The sequence below is a fragment of the Drosophila bipectinata genome, chromosome 4 (assembly GCF_030179905.1).
Source record: "Drosophila bipectinata strain 14024-0381.07 chromosome 4, DbipHiC1v2, whole genome shotgun sequence".
Classification (NCBI taxonomy): Eukaryota; Metazoa; Arthropoda; class Insecta; order Diptera; family Drosophilidae; genus Drosophila; species Drosophila bipectinata.
In genome coordinates this window covers 641350-667277 of record NC_091740.1, presented here as the reverse complement: position 1 = coordinate 667277, position 25928 = coordinate 641350, and the positions used below count along the sequence as shown (strand labels likewise).

The 25928-nt window shown below is 44.0% G+C and overlaps 1 protein-coding gene across 7 annotated transcripts in view; it reads left to right on the top strand.

Annotated features, from left to right (window-relative positions):
- LOC108121638 (glutamate receptor ionotropic, kainate 2) overlaps positions 1-25928 on the top strand; it is a 270475-nt gene that overhangs the window by 71665 nt on the left and 172882 nt on the right. For 6 of the 7 annotated variants that reach the window (XR_011443565.1, XR_006246427.2, XM_070282470.1 and 3 more), the window contains exon 4: positions 13023-13189. The exons of the other annotated variant lie outside the window; for it this stretch is intronic. Coding sequence is in view for 4 of the 6 variants with exons in the window: in XM_070282470.1 (XP_070138571.1) it covers positions 13023-13189 (167 nt within the window). In the remaining 2 variants the exon portion in view is untranslated. The remainder of the gene's footprint in view (positions 1-13022; positions 13190-25928) is intronic. 7 annotated transcript variants of the gene reach the window in all.

The window sequence follows — 25928 nt, the reverse complement described above, 5'->3', positions numbered from 1 at the left end:
CAAAGGTCACGGTCTTGCTCACCCGCTCTGCTCACTCCGACTCCCGCGTCATGGAGTTCGCAGTGTAAAACCCCCCTCCAATATCGGAAACAAATTTCGCACCAACAACTAGCAGTGCTACAACTTCTGCAACAACAGCGAAAACCTCTGCAACTCAAAGTACCGCGACGTCAACGACTACAGCGAGTACAAAAACAACAACCTCGGAAAGTGCCAAAGCGGTAACGGCCACACAGACTGGAATGGATCGCTACATCCAAATTAAGCGCAAGCTTAGCCCGCAGAGTAATCCGGCAGGAAACAAAACAAAAATTAACCGTGTCCTGAATATCGATAATGAACCAGACAGATCCACTACTAACAGATTTGCCCTACTGGCGGAGGTTGAGGAAAACCAACCAGCCCAAGACACCGCAAAAAAACCCAAGCCCCCTCCAATCTATATTAGAGAAAAAAGCTCGAGTGCCCTGGTCAACAAAATTGCGTCGTTGATCGGGAACGGTGACAACTTTCATGTTGTTCCGCTTATCAAAGGGAACATCCATGAAACAAAGGTGCAAACCAAGCCTGAAGAGCACTTCCGAATCGTGTCCAAATATCTGGACACTGTACAGAAAAACACGTACCAGCTGAAAAGCAGTAAGGGCCTACAAGTGGTAGTAAAGGGAATAGAACCCGGTGTTACCGCCGCGGAAATAAAAACCGCCCTTAAAGAAAAGGGCTTCGCCGCCAAGAATGGTATTAACATTCTAAATAAAGATAAAAAGCCACAACCCCTCTTCAAGGTCGAGCTCGAGCCAGAAGGAAAGTCGCTGAAAAAGAACGAAGTCCACCCAATCTACAACCTGCAATATCTTTTGCATCGGAAAATCACTGTTGAAGAGCCACATAAACGCAACGGTCCAGTGCAATGCACTAACTGTCAAGAGTATGGACACACAAGGTCTTACTGCACACTTCGGGCTGTCTGTGTAGTCTGCGGCGACGCCCACAAGTCCGCTTACTGCACTACAAACAAGGACAGTCCCGTGAAGAAATGTGGAAACTGCGGAGGCAGCCATACGGCAAACTATATAGGATGTATGGTGTATACTGAGTTAAAGAGTCGCATGCGTCAAGCGACCGCAACGCGCAACCAAAATCCACAGAATGCGTACATTGCGCATGCGAATGCGTACAAAAACTACGCCAGACGTCTTCTTCGCCAAAGCTGCGAGATCCTCATTCGGTCCATTAAACACCACCAACGGCTTCTCCTACGCCGATGCTCTACGATCTGGAAGGGAAATTCCAATTCAGCCTAACTCTCAAAGCGCTCAACAGACCCCAGAACAGCCACACAGCAAAATGGAAACAATGATGCTTACCCTCGAACAAAGCATGATGGAGCTTATGTCATTCATGAAAACGACCATGCAAACGCTTGTTCAAAACCAGAACATGGTGATACAACTGCTCGTAGCACAACAGTCTAAATAATCTATGCAGGAGCTACGAATATCAATGTGGAACGCCAATGGTGTCTCACGGCATAAACTAGAATTGTCACAATTCTTGACCGAAAACTATATTGACGTTATGCTACTGGTGGAAACGCTTCTTACAAGCAAATACAACTTTCATATAAGAGGCTACACAATCTACCGCACAGATCATCCAGATGGGAAAGTCCACGGCGGAACTGGAATTCTAATCAGAGATTAAACACCGTTTTCACAAAAAGTTTGCAACAAACTTTTTGCAGGCCACATCGATAAAAATTCAGTCAAGCAACGGAATCTTTTCAATCGCTGCCATTTACTGCCCTCCTCGTTTCTCAATCTCGGAAGGACAATTTATGGACTTCTACAATTCACTTGGGGATCGATTTATAGCCGCAGGAGACTGCAACGCCAAACATACGCACTGGGGATCATGTCTAGTGACTCCCAAAGGAAGACAAATGTACAATGCAATTATAAGTGTGAAAAATAAACTGGACTACGTTTCCCCTGGAAGTCCCACATACTGGCCAACAGACTCACGAAAGCTTCCATTGATTTTGCATTGACAAAAAACATACCTCGCAATCTAATAAGTGCCAAAGCAGTCTCGGACTTATCATCAGACCACTCGCCTGTGCTTCTAACGCATCTTCAAAGCACAGAACTGGCCAAAACCGAACTGGCTAAAACACAAAAAGTACGTGAGTGCCCACATAGAACTCGCCCCGGAATAAAACATGGAATCGGACATCGACTACACTACGAGCGCTCTGGAAGAAGTACTCGTTGCGGCAGCTAAAATCTCTACTCCTCATGGAAAAGAAGTAGACCGAAACAAATACTCCAACTCTAATCACCAACTCGAACAGCTTGTGCGAGAAAAGAGGTGCACGCTACGTGATTGGCAAAACAGCAGATCACCAGCTTCAAAACAACGCCTTAAGGAAGCAACCCGATCACTCGACCAGGCTCTTCACCAACAGAAAGAAAATGCATAGCTGAGGTACATCGAGAATCTCTCGCCAACAAGCACAAAGTACCCCCTGTGGAGGGCCCACCCAAATCTTAGCGCCCCAATTGAAACGACCACCACGATAAGAAACTCTTCGGGATGCTGGGCTCGCTGCGACGAAGACTTAGCTGAAACATTCGCCACGCATCTCCAAAGTGTCTTCCAGTCAAACCCAGCCTCAAATTTATTCCTCCTGCCAGTAATTCAGTGAGATGCAACACAGCTACTTCGGGCGACTACACCATCGAAGCTGGAGTTTTACAAGGAAGCGCACTCGGACCGTGTCTATATGTTTCGTATACTGCGGATATTCCTACGAGCGCACAACTAACAACCCCAACGTTCGCCGACGATACCGCTATCCTTAGTCGCTCCAGATGCCCAACGCAGGCAACAACCCAACTGGCTAATCATCTCACAATAGTGGAAAGGTGGCTGTCCGACTGGCGCATTAAAATAAACGAACAAAAGTGTAAACATATAACGTTTACTCTTAATAGACAAACATGCCCTCCGCTTTTACTAAACGGTATGCAGATCCCTAAAGCTAACGACGTAACGTACCTTGGCGTTCACCTTGATAGACGACTTACCTGGCGCAAGCACATCGAATGCACCACTGTGCCTGGACTTCAAGTTACTACTGTACATTTCAGTCCTAAAGCCAATCTGGACGTATGGCTCCCAGCTGTGGGGAACGCGAGCAGCAGCAACATAGACATCATACAGCGCGCACAATCAAAAATCTTGAGAACTATCACAGGGGCACCTTGGTATGTACGCAACGAAAACATCCACCGGGATCTGGGCATCCTCGCAGTGAAAGACGAAATCCAGAAGCAAAAAGAGTCATACAAAGAAAAACTGTCTTCGCACCCAAATTTTCTCGCTCGGGGATTGACTCGGGTTTCTAGCGTATCCCGCCTTAGACGCAACGACCTCCCAACCCAGCAATCGATTTTTAGGGCCGTCTAACTCCGTATCAGTCAATATGACTGTAAGTTAAGTTAAAAATATAAGATTTGATACACCTCTTGTTAGTCTCGCAAAGAAAAGATTCAAAAAATAAAAGCAACGTTAAATAAAAAAAAAAAAAAAAAACATTTTAGTACGCGCTGAGATGAAGATAAAGCTGAAAACGACTTGCTTGCGATGCGAATAAGCTAATTGGTTGCATAGTGCAGTAAGAAATTAATAAAAATTAAATTTTAACAACAAAGGAAAGCTAACTTTGGGCGGAGCCCTTGCAGCTAAAACCGAGTATATATATCACAAACATCGGATATAGTTGGCCGATCCTTATGAGAATATGATAATACAACCCAATTTATTATAATAAAAAATCTAAAAAGAAGTCCTAAACTTCTTTCTTCAAAAATACCAAAGTTGATATATCTACCAAAAATCATTCCGATCGCTGAGTTATATGGAAGTTATAAGATATAGTCGGCCGATCGTTATGAAATTTGGTATATAAAATATATATAATCTGTACCAAGTTCCAGCTTTCTATCTTAAAAAACACGAAAGTTGGGTCATTTCCGATCGTTCAGTTATATGGCAGCTATAAGATATAGTCGGCCGATCCATATGAAATTTGTCATGTAAGGTTTTGGTGCCACAGTCGATCACACCGCGACCTCAGTTCAGTATTTTTTGTACCGTTCCTGCTCTTAGGGTAGCAAAGGAAATAGGCAGCTGCATGATTATGGCTATTAAAATGATCTCTGTGGCTGCAACATCTGTATTAGCTGATTTCGAAGAGCTGAAGGCTGCTGAATTGTGTGTCCAGACCGCATAAAAGTTTGGGCTGTCCCATAAAGAATCGCATTTCATCCTGGACAGATCGACACCCACGATCGGGTTGGAAGTTGGAGAATTTTTTCGTACCGTTCCTGCTCTTTGGGTAGCAAAGAAAATGAGCAGCTGCATGATTATGGCTAGCTGAAGGCTGCTGAATTGTGTGTCCAGAGCCCATTAGGCATTGGGCTGGGCTGTTTGGAGGTAGGAGGTCGAAGCGAACAGACGTGTAGTATGCAGGTACTAAGCCGCATATAGTACCTGCGCGAAACACAGTGATAAATAAAGGTGCCCATCAGGTGCACGAAGGTTTTACCCGTAACATCGTAACAAGGGAACATCGAGACCTGCTTGGTTGCGGATGCAAGAAGCAGATCGCTGGTGGTCATTGGGGAAGATTTCAACGTCTAGTCTTCGGAGTGGGGAAGCCGAGCATGAGAGATGAGAGAATCACCAGTCTCCTGGAACACTTTGCGGCTTTCCACTGTTCCACTTTCCTGGAACAAAACGTGGTCTTGACCAAAAGGCCAAAAGCTGACGTATACCAATGCAGGGCGTAGACCAATCATCGACATCACCTTCGCAAGCAGTGGACTAATACGAGGTCAGTGATGCTATCACTTTCAGCGACCACCATGCCATACACTTGCCATACACCCCTTGGAGGGGTAAATAGGAAGCGGATTCCCAAGGGGACAGGAACAAAATGAAACGACGCTTGTGTTGATCAAGAAGCACTCTCAGTAACTCTTTAAACCAGTGGGGGGCAAAACTAACGCATGTTTAAAATTTGAGTGTGTGCGTATCAGAGAAAAACAATGGGAGCATAAATTCGCTGTGCGAAAAAAACATATTTTTTTATTTCATTTTTCGTTAATTCAAAAGTTGGAATGGGCACTAAAATTGAGTATTTTATTTTAAAAAAAAGCTTTGCTAGCAAAATTTCTTAAGCAAATGAAAAACCACGCTTCCCTATCTATATTCTTTTTATGTATGCGCAAGCATATATTAAATTTATTCAATATAATTCAGTAATGAAAATGGGAGTAACAATTAGTACTGGGGGGTATTATAATGACGGGGAAATGATGGATGGCCGTGACTGCAGCTCGATCTGCAGTGGCTCACGATTGAGTGAAGACTGACTTCAGTCGAACGAGATCGCCGCACGAGAGAATCCAGTCGCATACATAACACCCCTTAACACCCAGACGGATCGTAGAACTGGGGCCGACGACGGTCACGGGCCGATCTGCGTGGCGGTCCTTCAGTCCCGTCTTGCTCAGGCAAGCGCTGTGGCCCAGCTGGAGTTGAGGATCCGCCAGCTACTGCGTCAGTTGGGGTTGGAGTGGAACAGCAAGTTGGTGAAGCTGTCTGCTCTGGTGTTGGCTGCTGCGAAGGACTGCGCAATCGCAGCTGATCCAGATGTCGCCTGACTGTTCGGTCGTCCTCGAGACACACCGAATAGGAAATCGGTCCCGTTCGCTTCGAGACGTGGCCCTCAAGCCACTTGGGACCGCTCGCATAGTTTCGGACCCAAACAGGGCTGCCTGTAACAAAAGACTTTTTAGTTTGGGCATCGCAGATCTTACCATATGATCTTTCGCCTGGACTTAATTTGTCAAAGAATGTCTGGAGCTCCCTTTTGAATAGTAACTCCGCTGGCGAATGCTTCGTAACGGAATGGGGCGTAGTATGCTGGTCAAACAAGAAACGAGCCAACGCTAAGTTGACATCTGTTTGACGATCTAGTTTCTTCAGGTAACTCTTCGTGGTTTGAACCATTCGTTCAGCCGTTGGTTGCAGGGTGGAACGGCGCGGATCGGATATGACGGATCCGATTGTTTTTTGTAAACAACATAAACTCCTCGGAGGTGAAAGCAGTTCCGTTGTCGGACACGATTTCATCCGGAATGCCATGGGTGGCGAACAGTTGCCGAAGGAAGGTGATTGCAGCTGACGCGGATGTCGATTTTACGAGGCAGACTTCAAGCCACTTCGTAAAAGAGTCGACGACTAACACAAACGTGTTCCCTCGGAAGGGTCCGGCAAAATCAATGTGCAGGCGGGACCATGGTTTCTTGGCAGACTCCCAGTGATGTACGTCCGATCGTGGGGGATCGGACGTATCCTTCTCGATATCTGCATCCAAACCGGGCCACCAGACGTAACTGCGGGCTAAAGCCTTCATTCTAACGATTCCGGGATGGTGCGCGTGCAACGCAGAGAGAATTTCCTGGCTGTCCGTCAAGGGAATAACTGCTCGATTACCCCAAAATAATATTCCTTGATTACTGGTCAGTTCGTTTCGCCGAACGAAGAAAGGGTACAGGTCATCATTACGCTGAACTTTAGCACTACTCCATCCCCTTAACACCCAGTTGAGCACCTTTCTGAGGCTGCAATCCTTAGACGTGTTGGTAGCTAGGGTGTTCGCGGTGACAGTGGGATCAGTTGCCCATTCGATCATGAAAACTTCTTCCGTTCTAGGCTCATAGTGTATATCCGACGTTGGGCAGCGGCTTAGGAAATCTGCATTACTTATTTTTGTTCCAGGCTGATGAATCAACTTGAATTTATACGCTCTCAAAAATATTGCTCGACGCATCATCGGGTTGGAAATGATTTGAGGGATTGGCTTTTCTGTCGCAAAAATTCCAAGCAGTGGGCGATGATCTGTAATAAGCGTGAACTTTCTTCCATATAAATAGTTATGGAATTTTTTGACACCTGCGACCAAGGCTACCGCTTCTCTGTCGATCTGGGAGTAGTTCCTCTCTGCCTTTGACAGCGTGCGAGAGTAAAAAGCAATCGGTTTCTGTGTTCCGTCTTCCATTTCGTGGCTAAGCACTGCTCCTATCCCGTATGGTGACGCATCGCAAGTTAAGATCAGTGGGCGGTCCGGAGAGTAATGAATTAGGACCGCATCCGATGCGATCAGATTCTTTAGTTCTGCGAATGCTTTTTGGTGCTCTGGACGCCATGTCCATTGTACGTTCTTGTCTAGAAGTCTATGTAATGGCTCCGCAATGGTGGCTTTCTGGGGCAAAAATGAGTGATAAAAATTGGTCAGTCCCAGAAACGCTTGCAACTGTTTTCTCTCTTTTGGTGGTGGCGCCTCATGGATGGCTCTAACTTTGTCGGCTGATGGCCTAATGCCGAGAGCGTCAACTTTGAATCCAAGAAATTCGATGGAAGATACCCCAAACTGACATTTGTCCTTGCGCAGACGTAATCCTGCCTGGTCCATACGGGCTAGAACTTCGCCTAATCTACTCGCAAGTTCTTCTTCTGATTTACCCATAATTACAATATCGTCAAAATACGGAAGGACGCCCGGTATATTTTGCAGTATTCTTTAATGCAGCTTTGGAATATTCCTGGGGCAGCTGAAATTCCGAATTGTAGTCTTGTTACCTTAAATGCTCCTTTGTGAGTAGCGATTGTTTGCATCAAAGCCGATTTCTCGTCTACTACCAATTGTTGATACGCTTGGGCCAAATCTATTTTTGCGAAAATTGAGCCTCCTTCTATCGAAGCTAATAGCGTGTTGATTGCAGGAATTTGATGGCAGTGCGGCTGTATCGCTCTGTTAAGCGTAGACTTATAATCTCCACAAATTCGAATGGAACCATCTTTCTTGACTATGGGGACAGTCGGAGTGGCCCACTCAGAGTACTCTGCAGGTTCAAGTATTCCTTGGGCACAGAGACGGTCCAATTCTTCTTCATATGGCTTGAGGAGTGCGTAAGGAATTCGACGCGGTGGTAGTCTGACCGGCGGAACTTCCTGGTCCACTTTGAGGGCCACTGGCGGCCCCGTATACCGGCCAAGTTCTGATGAAAACAAATGGTCGAATTTTCTTAGAATTTCCGCGATACCATTGCCGCACTGCACGCCATGAATGCCTTCTATGCGGATTCCGAGGGGTTCAAACCAGTTGCATCCTAGAAGGTTTGTCCCGGTGCCGGACGTGACGACCAATGGCAGATTGCAGATACGGCGATTGTTGTAGTGGATTGACGTGTCGGTGATTCCCTTGACCGGAATGGGGTTACGTTGATAGTCGCTTAGCTTTAGGTGGCACTTGACGAGATCGGGATTACCATTTGGCCAGATGTATCGATACGAAGACTCCTTCATGATGGTGACGGGCGACCCGGAATCCACTTCGAACTGGCATGATCGACCGTTGATGATCACGGCCACAGATTTCTTGGGGCTGACCACCGGAACTATTTGATGAACGCGTCCGTGCGATGGCCTGTTGTTACGCATATTACTGGGCGTAGGAGATGACGATTTTGTTGACCCAGCTTGACTGTTACTGCGGCATACCCGACGTATGTGGCCAGTTCGACCACAGGAATGGCAAGTGGTGTTGCGGAACGGGCACTTCTTACGGACGTGCCGACCCCCACAACCCGCACAACTCGAACTTATTCCGTGGATGGACTCGGTGCTCGAAGACTCGTGGCGTCGGATATTGTCGCCTCGAATCGACAACGCACTCGCAGCGGCTGCTTCACTAGTGACGGCTCGTTCCATGGCCCGCTGCACCGTCAATTCGGGGTCGGCTAGCAGGCTTCGCTGAAGACGTTCGTCGCGCATGCCACACACAAATCGGTCCCGCAACATGCGATCCAGCATCTGCCCGAAATTGCACCCTACCGCCAGGCTTCTTAATGTGGCCATGTAGTTACCGACGGACTCGTCGGGTTGCTGATCACGCTTGTGGAAATGGTAGAATGCAGCAATCTCCGATTGGCGTGGTGCCAAGTGACTGGTTAATATATCATAGACTTCTGTTAATTCCAAATCACTGACTTGCCTGGGTGATGCTAACGACACTAGTAACTCATAAAGGGGTGCGCCCGCTAGTGTAAGAAACGCCGCCTTCTTCCGATCCTTGTCCACGATGCCATTCGCTAAAAGGTACAGCTCGAAACGATCTCGATACGCCTTCCATTTCCCAGGGGTTAGCAAGTCGAAAGGTTCCAGAGTTCCAACTCCCGCCATGGCGACTCCGCAAGTTTGGAAAACCGCTTTCCGCTTATCCGTACTGGCCGTAGTATTTGGCTCAACTGTACAGCCGCTCTCAGTGAGACTCCCTCGTGGAGTTGATTGATTATCACTTATTTCTTGTTTTACCTCTTCGCCGGAGCTTTTCTCAGCTTGACCGAAAGCTCGGCGCTTATCCATGTGCTTGCTTCAAGAATAATACGACTACCGCAATTGGACGTACGGTAAATACTCGTCACCGTCAATTCCGTCTCTCTTTCTCCCTGTACGATAATTGTTGAATTTAATTAGCTTACGCTCGGGGATTAGAATCCCATCCTCGTCGCCAATTTTATGTATGCGCAAGCATATATTAAATTTATTCAATATAATTCAGTAATGAAAATGGGAGTAACAATTAGTACTGGGGGGTATTATAATGACGGGGAAATGATGGATGGCCGTGACTGCAGCTCGATCTGCAGTGGCTCACGATTGAGTGAAGACTGACTTCAGTCGAACGAGATCGCCGCACGAGAGAATCCAGTCGCATACATAACAATTCTCTACGAAGAAAACTTTTTCCAACCCAATTTCTGACCCTACCCTACTAAGCGAAATAATGGAGTATCTGTTTCCGAAGCACCCGCCAAAATGGGAGAATATACCAGCTGACGATAGGGAGCCGTTTACGCCAGTTGCTGATGAGGAGATCCTGAACTACACAAAAAAGATTAAGGCTAGAAAGACTCCAGGACTAAACGGAGTGCCCAATTCCGTCCTCATGCAGGCCATGCTGGAGAAACCGAAGGTCTTCGCTTGGACGGTCGTTTTTTCCAAAAAGGTGAAAGAGGCAGAACCTCATTTGGCTGCCGAAAGAAACAAGGCGACAGACGACCCATCGGGATACAGGCTCATTGTCGCCTAGACACGGTGGGGAAAGTCTTTGAGATGACCATCGCTACTCGCATCTCAAAATTCGCTGAAGAAAGGAACGCTCTCGGTCAGACAGTACGGTTTTCGGAAGGCACGCTCCACGGTGGACGCCATCAAAGCCGTGACCAACTGCGGGAGCAGCCATCGCTGGAACTCGGTGGAAATGGGCCGAAAAGGAGTATTGTGCGATGGTAACACAAGACATCCGCAACGCCAACCAACTTTATTTTTGACAGGCACTTCTAGCAACTAATAATATTAAGCTACCTTACAGACAGGACACTGCTTTCAGACAGGACACACTGCACGGACAAAGGATCAAAAACCTATGAGGTGACTGCGGGTGCTCCGCAAGGATCAGTTCTAAGACCGCTTCGTTGGAACATCATCTACGACGAAGAACTACGGACCAAACTACCGAAGGGATGCCAATTCATCGGCTTCGCGGACGACCTGGCCTTGCTTGTGGTGGCCAAGGAAATCAAGGACGTAGAAACCAAGGCAAATGAAGCAATACAAAGAATATCAACATGGATGTCTGACTTCGTACTGGGCCTGACAGCTCATAAAACGAGCGGGAAGAAGGTGGAGTACATTACCGTCCATAACCAGCTGGATAACTTCATGTCGTGGACGTGGTCACCATTCGCCACCATAAGAGCAGCAGGATCCAAGGAGCACTCTCAAGGAAGATGCCAAATGTGGAAGGCAGGAGACGCCTTCTACCCAGGGTAGTCACGTCGGTCTTGCTACAGCAACACGCTGCGTACAGGCCGATATGGGCTGCTTTAGCCAGAAAACAACAGGGGCTTCGGAAGAAACTAGGGACATCCTACCGACTAGTGGGTCTACGCGTTATTCCGGTTTCAGAACAATATCGGAGGAAGCCGCCCTCGTTCTAGCCGGAATGATCCCTACGCACCTACGCATCACTCAACAACGGAGAAGAAACTCATCCCGCGAGGCTATCAAGAGGTCAGCCCGACAAGCGGCATTATCCATTTGGCAGAAGAGGTGGGGTTCAACGACCAAAGGCAGATGGACACACAGGCTAACCCCCAACATCCAGGATTAGATCGGAAGAAATAACGGCCAAGTATGTTAACAACTTACCCATTTTCTTTCAGGCCACGGGGGGGTAAAGGAAATACCTCTACAGATTCGGACGTGATGATAGTCCAGAGTGCCCCAACTGCCCAGGAGCAGACGAGGACCCAGAACACATTTTATACAATTGTAGGAGGTATTGTGACAGGATTGGATCACTACCAGCTCCGGAGCTGCTTGTAAAATTTATATGTAGCTCACAGGAGCAATGGGACTGGGTAAGACAGTTGATAGCTTATATAAAGGACGACTTAAGCAAACTTGAAAATGAACGTCGCTTAAGGGAGAATGCCAAGATAAGGCAACCCAGCGAAGTAATACTTTGCAGTGGTGCCGCGGGGTCTGTTGTGTGTGTGGGGGTTTCTTTCAAATTTTTTTAGAAGCTCTCTCATTTGCTTTCATTTGACCGCCACATCTTAAAAATCAACATGTTTCCACTGAGAACAATTTTCTGGGTTGGAAATTGGGTTGGAAAAAGTTTTCTGCATTGAAGAGGGGGGCAAAACGCACACATGTTTTAAATTTGAGTGCAGGCGTAGCAAAGAAAAACAATGAGAGCAGCGAATTCACTGAGCGAAAAAACGTAGATTTTTATTTCATTTTTCGTTAATTCAAAAGTTAGAATGGGCACTTAAATAGTGTTTTTTATTTTAAAGATAGCTTTCCTAACAAAAGTTCTTAAACAAATGAAAAACAAGAAAGGAAAGCTAACTTCGGGCGGAGCCGAAGTTTATATACCCTTGCAGTTAAAACCGGATATATATCGCAAACATCGGATATAGTTGGGCGATCCTTATGGGAATAGGAATATATAATCCAATTTATTACAATACAAAATGAAAAAAAAATCCTAAGCTTCTATCTTCAAAAATACGAAAGTTGATATATCTACCAAATACCATTTCCGATCGTTCAGTTATATGGCAGCTATGGGATATAGTCGGCCGATCCTTATGAAATTTGGCATGACGTAATGTTTTGCCAAAAATAGCTCTCATGCAAATTTGAACTCTCTAACTCTAAAAACACCAAAGTTATACCATTTCCGATCAATCAGCTATAGGATATAGTCGGATGATCCCGGCAGTTCCGACTTATATACTGCGTGCAAAGGAAAGAAGGGTGTGTGCAAAGTTTCAAGACGATAGCTTTAAAACTAAGAGACTAGTTCGCGTAGAAACAGACAGACGGACATGCTCATATCAACTCAGGAGGTGATCCTGATCAAGAATATATATACTTTATAGGGTCGGAGATGTCTCCTTCACTGCGTTGCACACTTTTGACCAAAATTATAATACCCTTTGCAAGGGTATAATTACGTTTTCCTTTCTATATTTTCTATGGAGAAAACTTTTTCCAACCCATTTTCTAAGAAAATTGTGCTTAGTGGAAAGATTTTGATTTTGAAGTTTGGGCTGTCAAATGAGTCAAAATAAGAGCAAATGAGAGAGCTTCTAAAAAAATTTGAAAGTGCTCACACTGTCAGTGTGCCGGCAGCGCTGCGGCAGCTGCTGCCTCACCCAAAAATTGTATTACTATAAGAAAAAATTAAAAAATAAAATAAAATAAGGAATTAAATTAAGAATTAAAATAATATTAATATATTAATATTATTACAATAAATTATATTACTGCATATTTTAATACTTTGCTTCATGAATTAATTATTTTTCTTAAAGGCCTATTTAATCTGATGCACTCCACAAGTGAGACGAAAACTGAAATGTATATAAGGCAAGCCAACCCGGAATCATACCGAAAAGTATTGCGAGCAATTCGTCAAAAGGAAATTTACAAAATAATAGTTGACACTAACCCAGATTTCGTAAAACAGTTTTTTAGAGCTGTATGTATGAAGATACAATTTAAATATTTTGTTGATTATTATTTTCCCTTGTCACAGAAACTGTTCACAATATTACCATTTAATCGTTACCTTTACCGATTTTATTCTTAAGTTGTATTTGGTCACAAATTTTTCTATGATATGGTGAAGGAAAAAGTACAAGTAATATTTATTGATAATTTGTTTCGCACAAGCCCGTTAGGCTTTTTACTGACAAATATAGAATAAAATATAACGCGAGATAAGGCTGCGGAGTTCTACTTAAGACTGAACTAAAATACTACCCGGGCTGTACTTCGAAGCCTTCCTTGGGCTGCGGCGCAGTTGACCAGTTGCAGTGTCAGCATTCCTTATCCGGCCAGCAACGATCACTTGTTGCGCAAGGGCCCGAGCCGGTCCGCGGACAAATGCCCTTGGATTACGTAGTCAGCACCTCTTTAGTTACGAGTGCGGGCCACCGGATCCTGTGTGCAATTGGGCGCTTTTCCTAAATTCTGCCTGCGCGTGTTAACTCCTCCCTCCTTTAAATGGTCGTCGTCCCAGGGGCCCACTCGTTCTACATCGTCGTCGGCTCTCGATTTCTTGCGGTGATTGGCCTTCAGGTGATATTTGCCAATGCACAGGATTGCGCATAGTTTTGTTCCCGGCCTTGGTCGTCAGTTATGTTGGCATCGTTGATGATAAGGGTTTCGTGGTCCACAATGGTGATTGGATCTAGATAACCAGGGAGCGTGGAGCAGTGCGCGGTGGCCCCAAAAACTATCTGTTGAGCACAAGTGCCGTTTTTTAGTTCCTTGCAGAACGCGGCACCTACCGTTGTCTTTCAGTCACCGATATTGAGGTTCCGTTAATTAATATTAATAGGCTGTTTGTCTCTGAATTCGCTTACGTCGGCACCATCTGAAATAGCTGGGCTTAAAATTTTTAATTTTGCTAGGGTTTGGCCCATAAGGATGTTTTCTAGGTCTGTAATGATGATTCTATTCTTTGTTAAAATAATTTCTAACAAGTGTGTTTCTTTATTTGTTTCGTATTTCTGAAACTGATTCATTGCGTTAGCGAGACGTTCTTGAAATTTTATATTTAATTCTGTCTGACCTTCATCCGCCTTCATTAACCGGTTCTGATTAAATCTTACCTGCTCCCAATCATTAAAGTCAGGCATACCTGCAATAACCTTGAGCGGTGTTCTGTGGTCTTCTGTGAATGTCTTCGTCATTGCTTCTGTCTTGTCGGCGTAGTCTTCGTAGGTCGTCATGTTCGTTGCGTGCTGTAGGTATCCGTAATTCTCCCAGATTACAATGTCATTGTCTTTTATCGGGATATAGTCCGCGTTCGTGTAATCGTTTTGTCTTAATGTCGCGTCCGTCCTAATAGCCGTTTTTATGATATTAAAAAATATTTCTGTAACCTAGAAAGAATTAAGAAAGGAACAAAGGGGTAGGTCTAAATCTTGTGAGGACGATTAACGTAGATTGTCCTTGTGGACCACCCTCCCTTTAATAAGGACCGTGGTCCCCAGGTCTGCATCAATAACCCCTTCTGAGCATAGTAGTGTAAGCTTATTCCCCAGGCGTTTGTTTGCTTTCAGGAAAACCTAATCGCTCACTTGGTAAGTTTTATGAGTCATATCTTTGTTTACGTGTTCGTGGGGTTCTCCTGAGCCTGTTGAATTTTTTTGCTAATTTCTGCCTCGAATTCCGCAGATTTTGAGTGTAAAATGTCTATGGGTTTTTCGTTAGTCACCAAGTGAATGAATTTATTGTATTTATTAGTTGCAAGAAGAATTATTTCGGTGGTGTCAATTAGATTGTTCTCTAGCTTCAAACATCGTGCTATTTCGGCCAGGGTGCTATGAAATCTCTCTACTTGGCCGTTTGAGGTGCTGTGTAGAGGTGGTACGTTAGAAACGGTAATGTTATAGTTGTTCAGGAGAATGGATTTTAGGTCTCGTAATTTAGGGATTTCTCGTTATCGCAGTAGATCGTTTTCGCTTTTGGAAAACAATTTTGCATCGCTATTTGCGTTTTTGGCATTAACCACCTCTTGCAAGGTATTCAGTGGGTTACCGCGGTCATTTATTTTTACTATGTGTCTAACTTTGCTTTTAAACAGAATGAACGTGTCTACGGACGAGCTGTTACTCTCTTTAATTATTATTTGATTCCTGAAACAGTTAAACGGGGTGTCCGTTGAAGCTATGGTATACGTAAGCGATTCCTCGCTATGTATGGTAGCCACATTGGAGTCCTGTTCTTCCTCTGAAGCGTTAACGTTTTGACAACAGGACAACGCGTCAGCGACAAAGTTTTCTTTGCCAGGTGTATAAATCACTTTTGCACCATGGTCGTCAATAATTTCTTTCCAGCGCTTTAGTTTAGCGTTAGGATATTTATCAGAGACGGCGTAAGTGAGTGGCTGGTGGTCGGTGAAGATCTGTAAATTGTTTGCTCCATACAAATAATTGTGGAGGTTTTGTAGTGCCCAGACTATGGCGAGGGGTTCCCGCTCGTTGGTTGCATAGTTCTTTTCGTTATCACGCAGAGTGCGTGATATTATTGTAATTGGGCGACCACCTTGCGATAGAACCGCCCCTAGACCAAAACCTGACGCGTCCGTTGTTAAATCGAACAGTTTCTTATAGTCTGGGTAGGAAAGTAAAACATCTTCTGATGCTAGGATTTCTCTTAGTCTGTATAGTGTTTCCATCTGTTCCTTGTTCATTTCAATGCTTATTTTTCTTGATTGTTATTTGATTATCTTACCGTTTTCGCCTTTAAGAATGCTAGTAAGAGGCCTTGCAATCGCTGTATGAATTCCAAGTATTCAACGCTCTTTTTGAAGAACTTTGATTTTTTTTGAGATACTCTAATACCTGCTTCGAAAAGTTTTCCTAGGACCCATCTTATGTCATTAAGATGGTCCTCTTTCGTCTTTGAGTATATTATGACATCGTCGACCATCTCGTAGGACATCATCGATAGCTCTTTGGAAAATGCTCGGAGCATTTTTTAGTCGAAATGGCGATCTACAGAATTTGTATTTACCATTATTTATTAAGAAAGCCGTCTTCTGTCGGCCTCTTTCTGTCATCTCTATTTGGTGGAAGCCGGCTTTAAGGTCGAGTGTTGTAAAAAACTTTGACTTGCCCAGGTTCGACAATATTGTCGTAATCGCAGGGATAGGGTATCTATCGTCTACGGGTTTTTCGTTTAGTTTTCTAAAGTCAATAACGAGTCGCTTCTTCTTGACTCCGTTCTGGTCGGTTCCTTTTTTGTCAACAACCCACGTTGGGTTATTATAAAGAGACTTGGATGGCCTTATTACGGCGTCCGCTAGAAGTTGGTTAACCTCTGCGTTGACGAACTCAGTTACATCATGGGGTGCGGGTACGACTTTGAGTACACCGGCTCCGCGGTGGGGCTCCACCGGCTCCACCGGCACCGGCTTGAAAGGAAGTGCTTCGAACAGCGAAGGCTTTGTAATTTTCCCCTATCATTTTGTCATAGGCAGCTTTTACTCTTACTAATAAAGTTGACATTTTCTACCTTAGCGAACTGGATCTTTTCGGATCCATTATTAGTGTGGAAAATATTTTCAGTAAAATCGAGTTTCGCATTCACTTGTTTAAGAAAGTCGAGACCGATAATACCGTCAAAATCTTTCAGAACTTTGAGAACGAAAAATGGTGATTTAATATTAAATATGGAAGTAAAAAATTTCTTCTCGATTTTCGTAATGCCGTGGATTGACTTTACGTTATATGGAGTGTCCACAGCCACGACGCATTTCAGCCCCGGGAGTGGAGTAATATAATTTTTTGAGGTACCTGTATCGATTAAAAGCTTTATTTCCCTTCCTGCCAGCGTACGCGTAATGTACGGGAGGTGGGACTTTACCCTACAAAATTAATAGAGTCCTCTGCATCCAGGATATCCTCTATTTCTGTGGTGCATGCTTGCGCAACGGAATCGTAGTCTTCTTCGTCGGACTGTTCCTCGGGCATGAAGTTGATTTTCTGTTGGGTCCTTGTCGATTGCCCTGCTACCCATGCCGAAGGCTGTCTAAAACGGGATGAGGTATCCACATCCATTGGTTCCGCCCTTGTTTGTTTCCGTATTACTATATGGTCTTTGTTTAAAAGAACCGGGTTGATTATTGCCTCCTTTTTGAGGTCTGGCAAAGTAAGGTGTCTTTGCCCCCAAATTTCGACTTTGTTCTTGGTCTGTGAACCAATTCTTCCAACTCGCTTGTCGCTGGTTGTTTGGTTTACTTACTTTTTCCCCGCTGTGTCGAGAAAACTAGCCACAAAAACACTTCTTTCGTTGCTCGATTCGGCTTCTTGGGCCAAAGCCAATGCCGATGGCAAATCTTGTGGTTGCGCGGGAAATACGGCCATCTTTAATGATTTTTTAGGCCGGATATGAACGCATGCAGGGCGTCGTTTCTGAATTTTTGGTTCAGAACGGCTGCTGCGTTAGCCTCGTGGGTCATAATAATTTTTTTTGTTAAAATCGTTACCTTCCGTTTTACTTAATCGTAGTATTTAAGTAAGGGTAAATCTCCTTGCCTTAATAAACTTAATTCTTGTTGAATTACATGTGTCGGAGTTTTGTCCACATACGTGAAATCTAAACGTGCCAGTATGGCATGAAAATTTAAAAATGTATTATATGAAGACAATGCAGCGGACGCTGGTCCTCTTATTTTGTTTCTGAGGATTGCGACTGCTTGATAGAATCGACTGCTGCCCTCGTAAGGCTCGAATACCCTGTATGCTGCTGTGGCAGCTTGCCTCCAGGAGACGTAATTCTCCTGCTTCCCTTCAAATTCTGGGACGGATTTTACTATATCTAGCGGTTTGGTACATTCTATTCCTGGTGCAATCTCCTGATATGTTTTGATATCTGGAGTTTTGATTTTTATTAAGTTTATTTCCGCCATCAATGTGGCTACCTTCACATCAAATTATCGTTGTTGCCTTTCGAGTGCGCCTTTCATGGCTTTCTCGATAGCTAGAATCTGCTCTTGCGACATTTCTGTTGTTTTTTTTTTTTTTTAACGTTGCTTTTAATTCTTGAATCTTCTCTTTGCGAGATTAACAAGAGGTGTATCAAATCTTATATTTTTAACTTAACTTACAGTCATATTGACTGATACGGAGTTAGACGGCTCTAAAAATCGATTGCTGCGTTGGGAGGTCGTTGCGTCTTGGCGGGATACGCTAGAAACCCGAGTCAATCCACGAGCGAGAAAATTTGGGTGCGAAGACAGTTTTTCTTTATGTGACTCTTTTTGCTTCTGGATTTCGTCTTTCACTGCGAGGATGCCCAGATCCTGGTGGATGTTTTCGTTGCGAACATACCAAGGTGCCCCAGTGATAGTTCTCAAGATTTTTGATTGTGCGCGCTGTATGATGTCTATGGGAGCCATACGTCCAGATTGGCTTTAGGACTGAATTGTACAGTAGTAACTTGTAGTCCAGGCACAGTGGCGATCGTGAGTTTATGATCCAGTGGAGGCTGCTGGCTTTCAGTTTTAGGTGCATCTTTTTGCATTCGATGTGCTTACGCCAGGTAAGTCGTCTATCAAGGTGAACGCCAAGGTACGTTACGTCGTTAGCTTTAGGGATCTGCATACCGTTTAGTAAAAGCGGAGGGCATGTTTGTCTATTAAGAGTAAACGTTATATGTTTATACTTTTGTACGTTTATTTTAATGCGCCAGTCGGACAGCCACCTTTCCACTATTGTGAGATGATTAGCCAGTTGGGTTGTTGCCTGCGTTGGGCATCTGGAGAGACTAAGGATAGCGATATCATCGGCGAACGTTGACGTTGTTAGTTGTGCGCTCGTAGGAATATCCGCAGTATACGAAACATATAGACACGGTCCGAGTGCGCTTCCTTGTAAAACTCCAGCTTCGATGGTGTAGTCGCCCGAAGTAGCTGTGTTGCATCTCACTGAATTACTGGCAGGAGGAATAAATTTGAGGCTGGGTTTGACTGGAAGACACTTTGGAGATGCGTGGCGAATGTTTCAGCTAAGTCTTCGTCGCAGCGAGCCCAGCATCCCGAAGAGTTTCTTATCGTGGTGGTCGTTTCAATTGGGGCGCTAAGATTTGGGTGGGCCCTCCACAGGGGGTACTTTGTGCTTGTTGGCGAGAGATTCTCGATGTACCTCAGCTATGCATTTTCTTCCTGTTGGTGAAGAGCCTGGTCGAGTGATCGGGTTGCTTCCTTAAGGCGTTGTTTTGAAGCTGGTGATCTGCTGTTTTGCCAATCACGTAGCGTGCACCTCTTTTCTCGCACAAGCTGTTCGAGTTGGTGATTAGAGTTGAAGTATTTGTTTCGGTCTACTTCTTTCCCATGAGGAGTAGAGATTTTAGCTGCCGCAACGAGTACTTCTTCCAGGGCGCTCGTAGTGTAGTCGATGTCCGATTGCATGTTTTATTCCGGGGCGAGTTCTATGTGGGCACTCACGTACTTTTTGTGTTTTAGCCAGTTCAGTTTTGGCCAGTTCTGTGCTTTGAAGATGCGTTAGAAGCACAGGCGAGTGGTCTGATGATAAGTCCGAGACTGCTTTGGCACTTATTATATTGCAAGGTATGTTTTTTGTCAATGCAAAATCAATGGAAGCTTTCGTGAGTCTGTTGGCCAGTATGTGGGACTTCCAGGGGAAACGTAGTCCAGTTTATTTTTCACATTTATAATTGCATTGTACAATTGTCTTCCTTTGGGAGTCACTAGACATGATCCCCAGTGCGTATGTTTGGCGTTGTAGTCTCCTGCGGCTATAAATCGATCCCCAAGTGAATTGTAGAAGTCCATAAATTGTCCTTCCAAGATTGAGAAACGAGGAGGGCAGTAAATGGCAGCGATTGAAAGGATTCCGTTGCTTGACTAAATTTTTATTGATGTGGTCTGCAAAAAGTTTGTTGCAAACCTTTTGTGAAAATGGTGTTTAATGGGTTCTCTGATTAGAATTCCAGTTCCGCCGTGGACTTTCCCATCTGGATGATCTGTGCGGTAGATTGTGTAGCCTCTTATATGAAAGTTGTATTTGCTTGTAAGAAGCGTTTCCACCAGTAGCATAACGTCAATATAGTTTTCGGTCAAGAATTGTGACAATTCTAGTTTATGCCGTGAGACACCATTGGCGTTCCACATTGATATTCGTAGCGCCTGCATAGATTATTTAGACTGTTGTGCTACGAGCAGTTGTATCACCATGTTCTGGTTTTGAACAAGCGTTTGCATGGTCGTTTTCATGAATGACATAAGCTCCATCATTCTTTGTTGGAGGGTAAGCATCATAGTTTCCATTTTGCTGTGTGGCTGTTCTGGGGCCTGTTGAGCGCTTTGAGAGTTAGGCTGAATTGGAATTTCCCTTCCAGATCGTAGAGCATCGGCGTAGGAGAAGCCGTTGGTGGTGTTTAGTGGACCGAATGAGGATCTGGCAGCTTTGGCGAAGAAGACGTCTGGCGTAGTTTTTGTACGCATTCGCATGCGCAATGTACGCATTCTGTGGATTTTGGTTGCGCGTTGCGGTCGCTTGACGCATGCGACTCTTTAACTCAGTATACACCATACATCCTATATAGTTTGCCGTATGGCTGCCTCCGCAGTTTCCACATTTCTTCACGGTACTGTCCTTGTTTGTAGTGCAGTAAGCGGACTTGTGGGCGTCCCCGCAGACTACACAGACAGCCCGAAGTGTGCAGTAAGACCTTGTGTGTCCATACTCTTGACAGTTAGTGCATTGCACTGGACCGTTGCGTTTATGTGGCTCTTCAACAGTGATTTTCCGATGCAAAAGATTTTGCAGGTTGTAGATTGGGTGGACTTCGTTCTTTTTCAGCGACTTTCCTTCTGGCTCGAGCTCGACCTTGAAGAGGGGTTGTGGCTTTTTATCTTTATTTAGAATGTTAATACCATTATTGGCTGCGAATCCCTTTTCTTTAAGGGCGGTTTTTATTTCCGCGGCGGTAACACCGGGTTCTATTCCCTTTACTACCACTTGTAGGCCCTTACTGCTTTTCAGCTGGTACGTGTTTTTCTGTACAGTGTCCAGATTTTGGACACGATTCGGAAGTGCTCGTCAGACTTGGTTTGCACCTTTGTTTCATGGATGTTCCCTTTGATAAGCGGAACAATATGAAAGTTGTCACCGTTCACGATCAACGACGCAATTTTGTTGACCAGAGCACTCGAGCTTTTCTCCCTAATATAGATTGGAGGGGGCTTGGGTTTTTTTGCGGTGTCTTGGGCTGGTTGGTTTTCCTCAACCTCCGCCAGTAGGGCAAATCTGTTAGTAGTGGATCTGTCTGGTTCTTTATCGATCTTTGAGACACAGTTAGTTTTTGTTTTATTGCCTGCGGGCTAAGCTTGCGCTTAATTTGGATGTAGCGATCCATTCCAGTCTGTGTGGCTGTGGCCGCTTTGGCACTTTCCGTCGCGGTACTTTGAGTTGCAGTGGTTGTTGCTGTGATTACAAAAATTGTAGCACTGCTAATTGTTGTTGCGAAATTTGTTTCCGATATTGGAGGGGGGGTTTTACACTGCGAACTCCATGACGCGGGAGTCGGAGTGAGCAGAGCGGGTGAGCAAGACCGTGCCCTTTGGGTTTCAGCGGTCAGTAAAGCCGGGTTGCTCTTAATCGCCGATTTTTCCACTCCATTATTTTTTTTAAACAATGCACTAGTTTTGGTTTAGAAAATCACAACTGTTATAAAAAGCTTATCTATTGCTTTTAATGATTCTGTTCTTTTTTTTTCTGATTCTTTTCATTTCTGTTGTTTGACTGGAAAATTCAGAGGTTCCAGTTTCAAGGACGCTCTTTCGAACAAAGGTGTTGGTTAAGGCCCTACTTGTTGATGGATAAAAGTCCTCTTGGTGAGCTCTTGACCCCCGACATTTCCTATACTCTTTTAAAAGTTCTTCGTCTGAAGACTCGTAGTGTCCCGTGGACATGGGTCAAAATTAATAATACAAATTGCTGCGGGTTTTTATATAATTTTGTAATATTTCCTTTAAAAAAATTGTAATGTATTTATCTATTTTTCGTAATATTTTGCTCGTTTTTATTTAAAAACAAGAAAGGAAAGCTTACTTCGGGCGGAGCCGAAGTTGATATACCCTTGCAGTTGAAACCGGATATATATCGCAAACATCGGATATAGTTGGGCGATCCTTATGAAATTTGGTAGATGCCAATCAATTGATTGATCGGAAATGGTATTTGGTAGAAATATCAACTTTCGTATTTTTGAAGATGGGACTTTTTTTTAGATTTTTTATTGTAATTAATTGGTTTTATTATGATGTAATCATAAGGATCGGCCAACTATATCCGATGTTTGCGATATATATCCGGTTTTAGCTGCAAGGGTATATCAACTTCGGCTCGGCCCGAAGTTAGCTTTTCTTTCTTGTTATATTATTTTTCACTATTTCTACATCTTTTTGTGTAGAAAAAATATATTTTTGTCCGGAATGTCTTAGAAGCTTTTTGAGGGTGGGTTTTCTTCTCATCTTCTTATTTTCCCTTGTATGTTTATTTTAATTGCAGTTGAAGTGTCAGCATTCCGTATCCGGCCAGCAACGATCACTTGTTGCGCTAGTGCCCGAGCCGGTCCGCGGACAGTTGCCCTTGGAATGCGTTGTCAGCACCCTTTACGAGTGCGGGCCACCGGATCCGGTGTGCAATTTGGCACTTTTTTTAAATTCTGCCTGCGCGTGTTAACTTACATACTTCATAAGGATCATCTTCGGAGTCGATACAAATATTTCCGTTTGCCTGTCCGTTACTGTAGTCTTTCTTAATTTTAAAGCTATCCAACATTACAAACATCCTTCTTTTCTATGCACCCAGCTCATAATTCGGAAAGTTTGGGATCGGTCGGCTTTATCTTATATGTAGCTGCCATAAAACTGAAGAGGGCTGGGAATTTCTGTGATTTTTTTTTTTTGCCAACTGATCCGACTAAATTTTGTAAGGAACGGTCGGCTACATCCTATATCTGCCGTATATCTAAATGAATCGAAATCCCCAATTTTGGTGAGTTTTTTAGTGGGTTTTAGTTTTTAATAGTTTCTATATAAATGCTATATATCGTTCGAATGATCGAAAAAGACACAACTATCTTCACAAAAACTGTTACAACAACTTAGGAGAGGAAACTTCATCGTGTGTTTAATGTGTGAAAAGCCGAACGTCACGGGTGTCGAACCAAATTTAAGCAACCTCGAGATTTGAAGGAATACGAAAAATTATCAGTGGTGCAGTGAGCTCTAACGTTTTTTTTAGTTGACCGCCATCGTTTAATTTCAAGTAGGCCTATTTTTCGTCATCAGAAATAACATCCAAAGCAACTTCCCGGGATCGCCTCGAGATAAACTCGAGCTTTGAACGAATATGGCAAACGATCAGTAGTTGGATCCTCAGTAGTTGATCAAAAAGATCAACAGCAATAGAAAAATTCATATCTAACAAAAAAGGAAAGTTAACTTCGGGCAGAACCATAGTTTATATACCCTTGCATTTCCGATCAATCAGTTATATGGCAGCTATAAGATACAGTCGCCCGACCCCGTTCTGGCTTATATACTGCGTTCAAAGGAAAGAAGCGTGTGTGCAAATTTTCAAGACGATAGCCTTAGAACTGAGAGACTAGTTTGCGTAGAAAAAGGCAGAGAGACGGACATGCTCATCAACTCAGCAGATGATCCTGATCAAGAATATATATACTTTATAGGGTCGGAGATGTCTCCTTCACTGCGTTGCACACTTTTGACCAAATTTATAATACCCTCTGCAAGAGTATAAAAATTTCATACGAGCGTAAAGTTTGAGGAGCACAGTCCCAGAAACAAGACATGAGCCAGTGAAGTTTCCACTTCCAAATTAAGTACACTGCACACACGAAGCCATACAAATTTTAAAATATGTGAAAATGGGTTTTAATTTGTAAGTGGATTTTAATTTGTATTTAGATTTAAAAGCAGTAAACACTGGCTTGTATTCAAAAATAGTAGAGACAAAACCCAGTGCCAAAAAACAAAACCATTCGCTTTAAGAAGAATTGAAAAATTCCTTTACTCCGCAGAAATGTTTTTCAATATTTTTTTTTATGGCATAAAAGTGTTGCTCAATATTAATTTATTAGATTGCTTCAATGTGCAAATATTGTTCAAATGTACCCAGATACGGATCTTGTCGGAAGGTTGGCCCAGACCGCAATGGTCCAGGGCCAAAACCAGTGCAGTGGGAGAGATTTTATGTTCCTCATAAGGATACACATGTTCCACATTTTAAAAGCTTATACACTCTTGAGAGTTCATCAGTAGCAGTGGACCCTTAAAGTCTGATTAAGATACGAAGATCTCGAAGTCGAACACAGCTCAATTGAAAACAATCCTTAAGGATTGATCATTTCGTCCACTTTATTGACTTAATTATAATTTTTTAGTTGTTTCTTCGCTTGAAAAAAATGTCGCGGCTAGCTCACAAAGTTTGTTGTACCGAATTTCCAGCATTCGTTCCCCGAATTCAAAGGGCCCATAAATAATACAGATAGCTGATAGATACGCTCCTTCCGCGTTTTTCGAAGTGTAAGTCGGAAAACGCGGAAGGAGCATGTCCCGGGCCGAGGAGCCATTTGCATGGCTCCAATGAAAAAAGGTTGGATAGGAATCCAGTTGCAGTGCGAGAAGCGAATTACAAGGAGGGTAAGCAGCGAAGCTTTCAAGGAAACCAACTCAAAGAATCGAGCGAAGGAACGAAGGCATCGCGTTCCACAAGTTCCACATCGCGCCTGAGGTTGAGTCATTGGAGAACGTGGAAGCCGAGTTCCACAGCAAAGGGGAACCAGTAAAGCCCTAACGCCTTAACCGACTAGCAACAGGAACGCCTGGATAGGGTAAAGGAAGATTTCTTGTCATATGACCTGCAAGGATTAGGACTCACCAGGATTGAACAACATACCATACAGCTGCTAGAGGGAGACTTGCTAATTAAAGTGGCGACTTGTTCCGACCATGTTCATCGCGTTGTCGCAGTGCACGAACTGCGGACATCCTCAGTGCCCAACGAACCTTTGAAAAGGCAACAAAAGGGAATAAGTTGAAAGGTCGGAAACTTCTTCTAAAAGAACTGCCCTAGACGCAAAACAAACAAATAAGGCTTATAGGGCTTATAGGGCCTACCACAAATTAACAATTTCGTATCGACAGGGCCACAAAAATCAATACCACATATGGAGAATCGGCGGAGAGCACGAATTCCGTCTAATAGTAAATCTCCCATAATTTGAGTCATCAGACGAGGCTTGCATTTAAAGCAGCGTATGCATGACCGTACTGTCTGACTTTAGACTTCCTGCGCATATACGATCCATATAAGCTATATAAAGACTCACAAGTGCTCTTGGACCCACATGAAAATTTGGGTCGTGCAAGTATCAGACTTAGCTCGAAACAAATTGAGAGTGTTTTGTCAACAATACTGGAAACTTGGCATCGTACGATATAGGAGCATTAGCTAGTCGCCCTCCAAGGTAAGCCCAGTAAGCTCTGATGATTCGTGAAGAAAGGGATTTAGCTTTTGTAGACTAGGGCTAACAATAACATTTTTCCGGATTTTTTCTATTTCATCTTGATACTCGTGCTCTTGGACTATTTCGACTATTTGCTTCATTATATTCGACAGGTGAGCGAACAATATCAGAATTCACTATTAATT